This window comes from Neodiprion pinetum, chromosome 7 (assembly GCF_021155775.2).
Source record: "Neodiprion pinetum isolate iyNeoPine1 chromosome 7, iyNeoPine1.2, whole genome shotgun sequence".
NCBI lineage: Eukaryota > Metazoa > Arthropoda > Insecta > Hymenoptera > Diprionidae > Neodiprion > Neodiprion pinetum.
The window spans coordinates 25,408,328-25,423,034 of NC_060238.1; the positions used below are offsets into that span (position 1 = coordinate 25,408,328).

Here is a 14,707-nt window from a genome sequence, read left to right on the forward strand (position 1 = left end):
TTTAACACGCACTGACCGACCACGACGCTTTCTTTGAACCTTGCCTACGTTTCGTGGTTCATCTAGTCCGAAAAGTCGACTCTGCGGGAGTAATGCCAAAAATAAGAATCGCCATGAAAGTAAGGCCAGAGTTCGGAGGTTTGGGTTTATAGATTCGGGAGGCTCAACGGCGGCCTTACTCGGTTTATTATCGGTCATTGTCGTTCTGAAATTGGGTTGCAATTACGATCAGCCGTTTCTGTAAATCGAAAATAAACTCCTTGTGCACTGTGAAGGAGGAATTAGTGGCGGCCGGAGTGAAGGAGGGAGAGAATAGGCGGAAACGCGTTTATATTTTATGCACAAACAACAGTGCCAGTGCGTTATATCGAGCCCACTCTATACGTATACTATACAGATAACACAGCCAGCGTTCTCTAGAATTACCGTGAAATTAGTTCGCGCAATTTTTGCCAATTACACGTAAAACTACACCCAGGAGAGATTATATAGACCGATTTCGACCGCGGTTACAGTTGGGGCTGGGTTGAAATTACGAATTTGAAAAGTTGCGAAAGCGCCAAAATTTGAATTATTATTTTGCGAAAATTGAAGTGAAAAAATCAAACTTGATCCGTCGGCTTTCCGACCATTTGAAACTTTGTTGTTTCCTCAAAGCTTGATTTCTTTACTTCAAGTTTTGCCAGCAAATAATTCGGAATTAGAGACTTTTGGAACTTTTCAAATTCGGAACTTCAACCCCGCCCCATCAATTTGCAACGGCGCACTGGACTCGAGTGTATAACAATCAAATCGTCAATTATCGCTGTCATACACCAACGCCAATTTTCCCACCCGTGTCATTTTACTCGCGGGTCTCTACTTGACCAAAGGTCAGAACACCAACTGGCGGGTCCACGGTAGAGCGAAAATTGTCGGTGTTGCTTATTTTCGCGCTACTTCTCGTCCGAACTGTTCGCGAATCACCGTTACCACAATTAATCGCAAGCGGTTTATACCCACTTCGCACAATCGTAGTCTCAGTGAGTGTGCGAAATACTAAACAATTCTTATCAAGGCGAGGTTTCGAGATCCTGCCGAGTAAAATCATACGCGAATTGTATTCGTCCGAGGACTGTACGAACCGTCGTGCTTCAAAGAAACTTTCCGACTTTTACGAACGGACGAGAATAAGCGCTCATAGTGATTTAACTCGCTTTCGGTCGTAAAAACGTTCTGCAGTTTACTTTCAGGCGAGAGAAATATCTCCAAGATTGAAATTCGGATGAAACGATCAGTATTTTTTTTTTTTTTTTTTCAAATAATCTCCGATCCTCGCTTAAGATTTCGATTCGCAGACATCGGTCTCTGATTATAATCAATCCTTTTAACTGTCTCAATTTTCACATCGATAAATGAAACTTTGTGTACGTAATGAATAACGAATCGCTCCGTCTACAACAGCTGCACGCCTTTCAGCAATCGCAATTTCAATCTAGAGTACGACGTGCCTCCTGCCCATCGGAGTTGTTCCATAAATGTATTCGCGGTTCCCATGGGATTGTAGTAACACCCGCGACTAGAAGATGCCCTCGAAAGATAATCGGCCAACGTATGTAGGTACATTTATCATTGACTAGGACAAAGTAGTCGGAACAACGCCAATTCGCGTACAGTAATTGCCACGTAAGCAATTATATCCATAAAAAGTTGTTCCTTATATTTCGTAGTATTTTTAACTTCTCACGAGTTGCTGTTCAGCTATTGTAAAACACAAAGTTGGACTCGCTGCGTGATGCTTATAATTGTACCACAAGTTTTTGAAGCGTTCGCAAGAAAACGATGAAAAAAATAAAAATTATTTATACGGTCTCTAAATTGTCTTGATGATAATTCGTTGAAATTTATGGCTTTGCGCGACGTGAAATTTGTAAGGAATTTACGAGTATAGGTTGTGATAAAATGACGGTGGACTATAATAATAACGGTTTTGTGACGCGCGATGACATCAAATCGCGGACTGACAAATAAACAGCGATTTCAAAATAAATAACAGAGATTGCACGAAGCGAAGGCTGGAAGAGAAAAGAGAGAAATAAGGAGAAAAACGTGGGCCTTATAGTGGATCTATTATAGCTCGGATGGCTCGTTGGAATTGAAGCATGCAGATTTTTTCCAGTTTCATGGCGCGTCATTTGAAGAGGGCTGCGTCACTGAAGAAAGGTACTGTACATACCTAAACATGACGCTTTTTTCCCTGAGAATATTACCTGCGGTTATTTCGTGTTAATTAATAACATATCCGTAATAATAAGCTTACGGCATATGCAAACTCGCTAATTTAATACTCGTATATTAAACGCACATGTATACCGAGTGTAACAACTGCGATCGATAAACCTCATTTCCTCCATAAATCAAACCGTGCTAAATTTGAACAATATATAGGATATCATTACTTGCGAAGCTTATTAGTGCCGCGCTCCTCGTGAAGGTGGATACGGCTCATCCTAACTCCTAAGGATTTTAGGACAAACCCTACGTCGAACTTCCAACTTGAAAAAATTAAAGTCTCTAATCCTACTTTGACACTCTTGATAAACGATTGAACCTATTTTTCACGCTATTCGATTTACAGCTTCTCCATTGGACCTGTAACTCCTCATCTATAGATATATTATCACAGCGACATTCGAGTGTTAACGATGAATAATCCAAGGGCTATTTTGATATAATTTTGTCGAGTTTCGATAACATTTGAATATTAAGTATCGCATTTCAACCGTATTCACTCAACGTTCCCACGAATACAAAAACCCTTTATTTATTTGGATTTTAATTTGATTTCACACGTTTTAATCGTGTTTTTTGTATTTCACATTTTTATGGTCAAATTAGGACCCAAAATGCCATTGAAATAGAACCTATTTTACTGTCTTCGAGCCCTACGTAGGAGCTCCTCTAAAGTAGCCGTTAAATTTTGACTCCGACATGCGTCTGAAATTTCCTCACAAATACGAGACGTACCCGTTTACACAGTTTTTCATTAATTAATCGTAGGAACTTAATCCAGGATTACAAAGGTAACGACGAAGGGCGCATGATCTAACAGATTATATTTGATCAATAATGTTCGTTGTAATCTGTCTGTGTTTCTCTACACCGCATCGAAGCCTGTATAATATCACGGATAAACACACAGGCGGTACGGATTAAGCTTATGAAAGTTTCCTCGAATCACGCGATGCACCTGAAACTAAGTAACGATCAGTTGCTCGAATCAACCGCTCCGCCAACCTGGGCTCCCTGCTTAATTTCGTAAAACGTCGAAGCGCAAATTTAATATACCAGGGTAAAAATATCCCGCTACAATTAAACGTATTCACTTGTTCCGGCAGTTGATCAATCGATCAACCTCTTGATCTGATCTTCGATCAGGCTGCAGGATTACGGAAATTTCGCGACGCGGTGTTTCGGAGGTCAGAGGTGAAAGTGCAATTTAATTCCGCACCTTATCTCTTTAGGTGCTTTGGAAGCGCTTAATTCTGCCAAGGTTGCGCTCCACTTATTCGTCGACCCTTCCCCCCCCCCTACAAGCGATTTGGGAACAAGCGAACCGGAAACTGTTTCCATAATTGTAAGGATCGCCGCAGGCTGACCATTCCTACACGGAATGTACTCGTAAACGAGTTGTTTTCGATCCAAGAGTATTATTACACGCGCGTACCTGCGGTGGCCGGGTTGAAGTTACGTACTTGAAAAGTTCCGAAAGCGTCTAATTCCGAATTATTTGGCGGCGAAAGTTGAAGTAAAGAAATCAAACTTTGAAGAAACGACAAAGTTTCGAATGGTCGGATACCCGACGGGTCAAAGTTCCAAAATGCAAGATTCCGAAAATTCAAGTTACGATAGAGAAAAGTTCCGAAAATTAAAATATACTCAACGAGTGGGTGTAAAAAATCGGAAAAACCAAAACAAAGAAAGATCAAATTGGTGAAATTTCACCAAGATCATTCCGAATTCTTTGCTTTAACTTTCCCCGGCGTGAAATTCGGAATCAGACGCTTTCGGAACTTTTAAAATTCGAAATTTCAACCCCGCCCCTACCTGCGGTACGAAAAGAAACCCTCCGCCGTCCACAACGAACGCATTCCTTTTACTGTTTTAACACGCTGACGCATCTTCGCAGGGAAACGAGAGGGTAGCGGAAGCTGCAGCCCTGGGGAAAGACCGCCGGCAGTATATCTGGCTGGAAATCCCTTAACCACCCTCCAGATCCCCGTGGGTGGCCCTGCAGGGGGTCTCGGAGGCGTCGCGACGATGAGCACGGACGACTTGGCGACGCAGGATGACGAGTTCGCCGTCGCCCTCGCCTTGGCCCAGAAGACAGAGGTTTTTCTTACAGTCTAAAAATACTCTTGCATTTCTTTATTTACTTGATTATTCCCCGTCAACTCGATGGACGCACAGTTTACGCGTGTGAAATTTTACACAGGCTGTAGAGCTTTCCCTTTGTTTTACATATTTTTTTACCTCTTTAATTTGAATATCGCGTGTAAGGCCGAGTCGAGGCTAAAATTGTTATCTAAATCACAGAATCTCGCTTCGGGGGAGGCGAAATTGTGTATTCATACGTGAAACTCGTAAGACCCGGCATAAGTTAGATAAGCCTGTTGTGCGTTGTACCTTCGGTCGACTCGAGCCACCGACGCCCCCTAATTTAAAACCGTGTATTATTTACTTCGTTACAATCTCGGTGTTACGATATGAGACAGGGTACAACGTACCGTGTCTACGCGTAAAGCTTGAGACCGTCGATACAGACACCGTGGTCACGCAGCCTCGGATTGATTTACGACCAACTTTTCACGCCTTGGGTGCTTAAGGGTATCGACTCTAATCATTTATTTATTTTCATCTCTTTTGTCTAGAACGTGCTGGTTGAATTGGTATACGTTGAAATCTGTCAGCTAGTCACTGCGGTCAACTTGAACCCAGGAGATCTTCACTTACGGTTTTTTCCTTGTAACGCTTTCCAGAATAGAATTTTGAACCGGAGTTTTTCAGACATACGATTATACATTTCGAATGTAAATATATGTGCATGTAGATGGGGGAAAAAGGAATTGAATCAAATTAGATTTTGCTGGAGTCCATTCGCTTCAATCTAGTGTCCGTTATTTGTTTTGATACAACAATTTCACAATTTTAAAACAGAACGATTGAGATGCGTTGAATCAAATTTTCAGTCGTTTCAATCGCACATTTTCTTGATACAAAATTCACATTATCGCAAAGAACTCGCGCCGTGTTGTCTTGAATAAATAGATAAACAGCACGATCATTCAAAGGCTTGATTCAGTTCTCCTCATTCGACTACAGTCTTTATTTGAATCGAACGAATATCACTCGACTCAACCAATCCTTTCCCTCCGCGTATGTTTTCAGCGTGACGCGGAGGCGGTGCGAGGTGCTCTTTATCTCGGGGTCGCCCTCTTGGTTGCGTGGGTCGTTGGGGCAGCCGGTTTGTCCCTGGCATGGTTAGTCCTGGTTCTCGCCCTCGTTGGAACGATATTCCGAGCGAGGCTGTCGCGGCTTCTGCAAACAGCCCTTCAACACGAATTGTCGAGGCTTCGTCGGCGCAGGGCGCTCTACAAGGACGAGACTGCTGAGTGGCTGAGCCTGCTGATAAATCGCTGGTACATAAAACAAGCTCAAACTTCCTACAACGCAAAGTATGTCGATCGAGAAGTGAAGATGAGAATGAAAGGAACGATGTAGTTACAATTGATTCGCCGATTTCTGTACACGGTATCGAATATCGGAGCTGGCACGGACATTAACATTATTACGGGGCCAGTTTAACGATCATGATGGGTGAATGAACTCCGTCGCTGTTGCTGCTGCTGCTGCTGCTGCTGCTGCTGCTGCGTTTGGGTGCCAAGAGTCCTGCGGAGTCAGTCAGTCAGTCAGTCCATGAACTGCGGACCGTTGTACGAGTTAGACCAGTCGTAGGGCAGCTGCCGACTGCTGCTGGAGTATAGACATTTGTAAACATTCCACATTCCACATTCCCTTTGCGAGTTGTGGTACCCGCAACGCGCCTTTCACGTTCTAAAACGCGACGGCCGCGTCTCCAGTCGACCAGTCGACTACTTCCTTGACCGTGCAGTCGAGAAGCAAGGAAAATATTTATGCCTACACGTGCATGTATATTTCTCTTGATGCGTTATAACCGATGCCGATATGTACACTTAGGGGGGTTCTTTTTTAACATTTTTTTTTTAACACGTCACTGGAAAAATTTGTGACAAATACTGAAAAAAACGAATATTACTGTAAAACCTGGAGGAGGTAGGAAAATATTTAGAGATCACATCGTAAATATAAATAAAAAATATTACAATAATTGATAGCGATCTCTAAATATTTTCCTACCGCCTCCAGGTTTTACGACAGTATTTGTCACAAATTTCCCAAGCGGCACCTTGAACGAAAACAAATTTAAAAAATGAACCATCCTAATGTATATACGTGAGGTACAATATGTACGAATGTTAATATTCGCGGTTAATGAACAGCACCGCAAACTGATGACTGTTCGTGATTGTGGAAAAGTGATTGTGCAAATGTTATAATACACGCTTTTCAAATTTGTTTCGTTCTAGTTCCCCGGTTATCTTCAATCGCGTTAAAATAAGTAACAAAGCACGGATTTAGACTATAGATTGAGAGTAACGCAAATTCGTTGTTACCTAAACGTCGCATCGTGAAACTAATTTGTTTTACTCATATCACCGAATTTTCTTTCCCTGTCATTCTTTAGCTATAAAAGTCCGTTTCTCTTTGAGAATCTAGGAATTATGGCCGATGAAAGACGCAAGCCTTTCGTAAGGCACACCCACGTAACAGTCGGTGCAACTAACCGACAATATCCCGGGCGTCAAAGAATTCAATGTCGTTTAAAGTATCCGTCCTAAAGCAGCGAGCGCACGTTGTGTATCTATTATTTGTTCGTTCGATGAAAATCGATTTGCCGATCCCTCAAAGAATCCGAGAATCACCGTTTTCCAATCCATTCTCGTTCGCTATAATAACTTACCTCGCTCCTATAATCGTATAATCGTATAATCAATTATTTATCACGACGGTTGCTTTGTTATGCGATTGGCTGGAAATTGCCGAGCTGTATATCTGCGGGCAAAATCAATCCTCTTAATCCTCTCAGTTACGTGGTTTTTTTCCCCAACATTCCTTTCCACCCTTTGTTGTCGTCACGTTCTCCGTCACTTGCTATTTGAGTTGAGTCATAGATGTTTCGGCGAAAATAAAAAGCAATCAAAGCCATGTATTGTATATTTATTAGTCTGCGCGTTTAATTTCCGATAAAACATCTACAAAAAATAAATATACCCACGTCAATTATCTTCCATCCGAATACAGGTACAATATTAAACCTTAAGTGTTAAATGAAACCCGTATTTTGCTCCCGTTTGCGTATCACGGGTGGTCGAATGTATTACAGAAGAGGGCCGCGAGTGATTTATCATGAAACATGGTTGTATTTTCTCGAGGTTCACTTTGCGGGGGCGATAGCAGTGATAGTTTACCTCAAGTGGAATGTAACGTCGACGTGTCCAAGAGTTATCTACCCACTTGCATAATTTGCATCCACCTATACCTAATAGCAGTGATCCGCAGCTATGTTAAACCGTGTAATGCGGTTGCAATGCGTGCATAAGGCCCTGCAGGCAGCAATTCGTATGAACTCTCGTACGCGGCGAAGCATGTAAAGATCAATCTGTGAAGTATTACGTAGGTACACGAAAGACTGCCGAGTTTTCCTATCTTCTTTTTCATCATTCATAAATGCATCTCCATGCGACAGTAAATAAAAACTTCCTTCTCTACGTGACACCAGAATAATTTTCTTTCAAGCTCTCTACGGGCTATGATTTCTTTACATTCAGTCAACACGGTGCGAAAAAAGGTGATAAGAAATCAATCTTGTGTATTTTCCATCGTCAAACAGGCGCGTCTTCCGACGCGTAGATTGTCGATCCCGATATCGTCGTGTGCATGCATATCAACGTAAATTTTCTAGCATTTGTACCGCATGCCTCCCGCAAACTAGTCCGGCATAAATTAAAGCTCGTTGAAATCCTGGATGCATAAATTGCGAATATCCCCGGGCCGGCTGACTCGTGACGGTGTTACTACTGCAGCAGGCGGCGTGTCTGGTTACATGTAACTTTGACTACTGCAGCCTGTTCATTGCGAAATCCTTTACAGTCTGACCAATCCCGATCTGCACTACTGAACGACGCTCGGGATTCGAGTCCCGTCGAAAGATTCTTCGTATTTTTAATTCTTTTTCATTTTTACTGAAGCGATGGACAAAACTTTCAGAAGTGATGCAATGGGTACCTATGAAATCGTGAAACTGGTTGATTTTCGCAATAATATCGAATTTTACTCAGCAATTGACAACCATAGTTAAAAAAGTATAAAAACTACACAGGATAATACACCTTAATTTATGCATACATTCACTCAACTCTTAATTATAGAGAAGAATGAATAGGATATTTTTCTGTACCATGAAAATTGAATTTTGGTGGATGAAATCCTTATTTTTGTATTTTCAAAATTGTTTAAATAGATTGGATCTAACTCAGTTGTTTACAATAATTTTATTCGCTAAATGTAATTGTAAATCGTTTCTTGAACGTTGAATTTTGTTCAAAGAATTACCAATTTCAAATCTCAATATACAGCAAAACAAAGAAGAGAGAAAAAAAGAAAATACAAAGCATGTTTTTCATTTCCATATCACTCTTAAAATACCTACACACATACTATTATTCATTATCAGATTCACAATGCAGGTGGAGATTCAGCGCGGGAAGTATATTCACTCTTGCCAAGGAACGATTGGAGCCAATTTTGAATGAGTCAAAACCCGGGATACTTGGTAAGCCATAAATTAAGATTATTGTAAACCATCCTGAATTACGGGGTCTAATCATAGAAGACACCTCTAGAATGTGATTAAAGTTTCAAAATATCGAATAAGGTCCATTGGAGCTGCGAGAACTCACTTTTGGGGAACAGACACCCTGTATAACGCGTGTTAGAGCCCTGGATTACAGCGGAGATGACGATGGACCTGCCGCAAGACCTGGCTTCAGTAAACTCTCTGTTGAAGCTGATCTTCGATTGGACTGCGAGCAATTCAGGATGCTCATCACAACCAGGCTCTTTGGAAAAGGGTGAGCCACTTCCTTCCTCATCCAACTTTCTCGATTCCTTGCCTTTTGACAAAATAATGGATTCTCTCGCAGAGTTGGGATGGACATTGATGTTGCGGTTGAAAAACTGTCTCTTGCTGGTACGGTGTTGGCAACTCTGACACTGAACTCCGCAGCTCCATTTCCACACGTAACGCACCTCAGCGTCAGTTTCGTAGAAAAGCCAGATGTCTGGTTTAGTGTCAGGGTCCTTCGCGCTGTCCAAATGATGGAGGTGCCCCTGGTAAAGACATGGATCCATGCGGTCGTCTCTGATGCTCTTGCAAGCTGGATAGTCGATCCTGGACATCTTGAATTGGACCTTCGAGCGCAGGAGAGACCTGGACCAGGTCTGGATTGCGTACCGCATGATACACCTCACGGAGTCCTTACCGTCACCCTTAGCCAAAGCAACACGGTCTCAGGTAACTTTCATGCATTGAAAATCAGACCTTGGTTTATATTTGTACTTTTAAAGTGGATTCTCTTGCAAACTGACAATTTCTCACAGAGTTGTGTTAATTTTTGGTTGGTAGGAACTACAACGGACGAAGTTAGGTGGTTGGTGGTCACCATAGGCGACCAGCGACTAGTGACGCCACATCTTTGCGCCAGCTGGATGGAAGATGTGTCTTTTCTCGTCGGGTCGTTGGAGAATGAACGAATCAGCATAAAACTGAAAGCCAAAAGGCTGGTCAGCACCATAACTCTGGCTCAATTTGAGCTGGCGCTGGGTGTGTACAACTGGGAAAATTCTACTGTGTAAGAGCGATTAAATCATGTATCTTTTGAATAGAAAATGTAAAATTTTGCTGGCAAATTGGTGATCATATTGTATTTACAGGGTTGAGAGTGTGCTGCAACAGAAAAAACCATCACGAAGTAGCGCCAATATTCCCAATATCAATGCTAGGCTGGAGTACAGCTCACTGCCCACCTTGGAACCCGATTTACCACAGCCAGAATCACTGGATGAAAGCCTTCATCCCTCGGGTAATTAAAACGACAATGTTTTGCTGGTGAATGTTGGTTAATTGAGTCTATTATAATCCTGTGAGACTCGGAGATGCAAATGAAGATGAAATAGAATAGCGATGAGTATTGAATAATCAATGGAGGCTTTGGATAAAGTTTGACCAAGTATTGAGGATGAAGAAAGTCATAGGTCCTGTATCCAAAGCTGATTATTTGCCATTCGCCTCTGCCTTACTCTCATTATGTTACTTAGCTTTGGTTTTTAACATTTTCAGTGACTCGAAAAAATTCGTACCGAAAGCAAAGAGCAGGTAAATTGCGAATTGACCGAATGTTAATTGAATTGTTTGTCAGGCATGGTCTTACACGATTTTTCTCATTATTGGTGCACCAGAGCACGCACAAACAACATGCAATTTATTTCAACATTGCGAAGTTTGTGTTTCACTAAACGAAAAAACTGCAATACACAACGCTTTCCGGCTGTGTGCACTGTCAATTATGCAATTCTTTTTTTTCTTACCAGGTGTGCTCGTTGTTTACATACATTCGGCGGAGGATCTTATCAACAGCGATCCCTCCCACTGCAATCCGTATTGTATGCTCTTCAATAATCGTAAAAAAGCAAGTAATAAAATTAATTTCACGTGTTTATCAACATTTCTCTTCTTGCCGAATTGGGAAAATCAAAAAAATATACATTCAATAGGGATAATTAACTTTCACAGGTAAAAACTACACATTACGTCCGGGGCACAAGCTCGCCAAGGTGGGAGGCCAGGACGCAGTTTCTTGTACAAGACTACACTCAAGTTTCTCTGAGTTTCGTTATATGTTCATGGAATATATCTAAAATGGCAGATACGGACATGCTGGGTCTGGCTATGCTTTCTTTATCACAGGTAACCGTGTACAAACGGTTTCTGTAAAGAATTCGAATTAGAATAATTACTGACATCCGGACAGACAATAAACCATCAAATTTTCAGGGCACTAGATGGATCGTCAGAAGAGAACTGACTCTTAGCGGTTCAAGTGGGTCATCAACTGTGACAGTTTCTGTGCTTTTCCATCCAGTCAGAAGTGTTCAACAAGTGGTCTCTAGTAGACGTGGAAGCATCGCACCCATAGGATCTGATGATGATCCTAAGATGAAGCGAAACAGTCTTCCATGGATGCAACAAGCGGTAAATTACACATTTTCTTCATAGTTTTTCAAAGATGGTATGCTCAACGATGGCCATTGTATCATAGACTGTTAATATTGACAAGTGTTAAAAGTAATCAACTATGAATTTTCAGAAAATGCTTCTAATACATCGAGATGCAGACCCTGCCTCCTCAGATATATCAAGCCTTTTGTCGACAGGCAGTGGATTGATGGAGGTGACCTTGTTACGAGCAAAAGACCTCGTTGCAAAAGATTTAAACGGTTTCAGCGATCCATTCTGCGAACTGAGACTGAACAATGAAACAAAGTATAAAAGCAGCATAAAAAAGAAAACTCTGAATCCCTGCTGGGATGAAAGTTCAATCATGGGATTGCCGAGGGCCGGAGAAAATTTGGACATTGTAAGAATCTTGCCATTCCCAGTGAAAAAAAATATTAGAAATAAGTATCGCATATGACCTAGTTACTCCATATTCAGATGCTGTGGGATCACGATACTTTTGGGATGAAAGATTATCTCGGAAAAGTGTCATTAGCCCTAGAAGATATAAGAAAACTGTCGAGCAGCGATCAGTCCCATTGGTTCATACTCAAGGGAACCAAATCAGGATCTGTTGAGCTCAAGATCAAAGTTCTCTCCGAAGAATCTGAGGTGGACGTAATTTACAGTAGTTGTAGGATTTTTTCCAGCTGTATATCGTCCTCTGTTTACTGATCTGTTGTTGAAGGAACTGGAAGTAAAATTTTTCTGGTATCAAATTTTTGGGAAACTCTGTTTTAACTCTGATCATCTGCTTTCTCAGACGCAGAGCACGTATGCGGCAAGTACCGTCAGTGATTCTTCCACACGGCAGGATGCAGAGCCAGATGCTGTCGCAACTGTTGTTCGACGGCCATCAATGGAAAAAACTAAAATGAGATTGCATCTGGGACCGGTGGTTCCTCCTCCACCGCCTCCTCGCACTGTCACCTTGATTAAACCGCCAGCCATAGTCCATCTACCTGGTATGTAATTATTATTTTGTTGAAACAAGTGATTGTGTCTTGTTCTAATTGTTTCATGGAAATTTATGTTTGGAATGATGTAGATAAGACCAGTGCGACTAGCAAAGAATCGGGTGAAGTAAACGGTCTGGCAACTGGTTGGTCTGGGCGGGATACCAGCACAGTGAGCGGCGATAACGCAGAGGATGGCGTTGATAGTAGCACCCTAGAAAAATTTAGGGAAAGAAGATCATCGCATCACAGTTTGACACCAAGCCCTGATAATGGTTTTGGGAAGAAGACGCCTCAGTACAACAGTTTTCGAGTAATGAAGCAGAAGGTGAGATTCGACATATTCTTTTCGATAAATCGACTAGGTTTATACCGATTTCCGATTTTTATCAGGTTAAACGGGGACTCAAACTTCGCAGATTTCGATCTGAAGTTAATATCGAGGATAAGGGAGACACTGCGAAAGGTGTCGCACTGAGTTTGGAACCTCGAGGAGGTGGGGAAGCTGATGCGACGGAGTTACTTCAGGGTGCCGGTCTCTCCCATGCAGTTTCGCAACCGGACATGCTTGGGAGGATAAGGCAGCCAAGTCCGAACCTGCGTGGAACGAGAGGTCAGTGAGCTTGTGCTAAAATACTTTGAACGTAGTATTGAGCTGCACGATTAAACTAATTTTAAAAAACAATTATCCCTGATTATCTGCAGACTTGAAAGCAATCAATGGCACCAGAGAAAAGTATTCCGGTGTTGAAGGAAAAGTACTCCAAGCCCAAGGTCTCCATGTTGCTCATATTGCCCAGCTTTATTGTCGGGTGAAGTTTCAAGCGTAAGTTGATTGTTTATGCAAGAGAAATCAAATTCTTTAATGAATCTCTGATAGAAGTATCTACATAATATTTTATAATGAAATAACTTATAGGTGCACAAGTCCAGAGAAAATGTCGTCTTCCACTAACGGCGGTAAGACATTGACAAAGTCTCGCCTTCTTCCGGCAATGCCCAATCCACAGTTTGGCGTTGACTTCCAAATTGATAGCGATGAAGTATCCCGGCAATCTTCTCTTATTTTCGAAATTCGCAGCTCCAACAAGGAGCTGTTGGCCAGCCGCAGAGTTACACTTCACGAACTTCTAAGTGGTAATTACATACCATATTATTACGTTACGATTTTTGTCATGCTACATTAAGTTCCGACTGCCGTTGAGTGCAGATTTTTGCGACTCGTCGACTAAGTTGGGCTCTGAAATATCTTTACAGGTGCTTCTGCGGCTACCAACGACGTGCATACTTGGCTAGCATTGAATAATGGCGCATCATTGGAAATACAAATTGGGCATGGGAAGGAAGTGAAGAATAAATCCACGAAAAAGTTGTTCCGGTCTTGGTCAGTGCACAGAATTGGCAAAATTTGAAAGTGGTGTAAATTTCAGCCTGCAGTTCCAATGCATCGAGCTGAAAACAGTTGAATTTAACATCTACTAGGTCGCTTTGGTCATATTTGCAGATTATATTTGATCCGAAATTTATCAGGTAAACTGCAAAGTGTAGCACATCCATGGAGAATACTGACGAGTTGATTTAAGATGTTTTTATTTTTGTATATATTAGAAATACTATGTTTATAATATTAAAAATTAAATCTTTTTAGTAGTCTAACTGTAAGAGTTCGCCATTTCATAAATAGATTTTGGTCAGTATTGCGTAAAACTGATAAATTTGGAACGTTTTCAAAATGAAATCATATTGATTTCATTCTTATAGAATCACTTTCAGCTTCTCTTGGAATATCTTGCTCCAGCTATTGACAGCATGAATTTGTGAGAAATACTCTCTGTTGTTGTATGTCCAAGCATAATGTGACTTACAATCGTTTTCGGATTTAACGTCCAGTACTGATGAAGAATCGTATCATTCCGTAATATTACGTACCTATATAAATATACATGTATAATATTATGAGAGAAAATTTTTCACTGTACATTTCTTCGAATATTATAAAACTTTCAAGAAGATATTTAAAAAATATAAATAGTATATCGCCATATTATTGGCAAACTTATCATATTGTACAGAGACTGGGTATCGGACAAAATAAATTATTCGACTATTTATATTTATTTTCAGATTTACTATATTTATACATGCATATTTAAGTGTAACTCAAATAGAATTTTTTCTACGTAAATAACAAATGTACTTTAAACCAATTATGTAAACGACTTCATTGTCTCATCAATCTTGGTATCCGCGATTAATGAATTACACAGTAAAATTTGAATTCAATCATGGAACTATG

General features: G+C 41.1%; 1 protein-coding gene across 2 annotated transcripts; it reads left to right on the forward strand.

Moving 5' to 3' along the window:
* Window positions 1-554: 554 nt before the first annotated feature.
* LOC124222808 (extended synaptotagmin-1) lies at window positions 555-14,522 on the forward strand. 2 transcript variants are annotated; one of them, XM_069137579.1, is made up of 21 exons: window positions 555-1,022; window positions 1,915-2,202; window positions 4,169-4,371; window positions 5,428-5,714; window positions 8,868-8,953; window positions 9,056-9,251; window positions 9,324-9,694; window positions 9,806-10,031; window positions 10,114-10,262; window positions 10,520-10,555; window positions 10,771-10,868; window positions 10,973-11,146; window positions 11,234-11,431; window positions 11,547-11,816; window positions 11,894-12,067; window positions 12,219-12,420; window positions 12,504-12,739; window positions 12,805-13,024; window positions 13,117-13,237; window positions 13,331-13,548; window positions 13,669-14,522. In XM_069137579.1, exons 2-21 carry the CDS (start codon window positions 2,142-2,144, stop codon window positions 13,821-13,823), a joined length of 3,681 nt encoding a protein of 1,226 aa, XP_068993680.1. In that variant the 5' UTR covers window positions 555-1,022; window positions 1,915-2,141; the 3' UTR covers window positions 13,824-14,522. The 2 variants fall into 2 exon arrangements, with proteins under 2 accessions (XP_068993680.1, XP_046490116.1); XM_046634160.2 differs by lacking the exon at window positions 555-1,022 and having other exon boundaries at window positions 1,286-2,202; window positions 5,428-5,678.
* The last annotated feature ends 185 nt before the right edge of the window (window positions 14,523-14,707 follow it).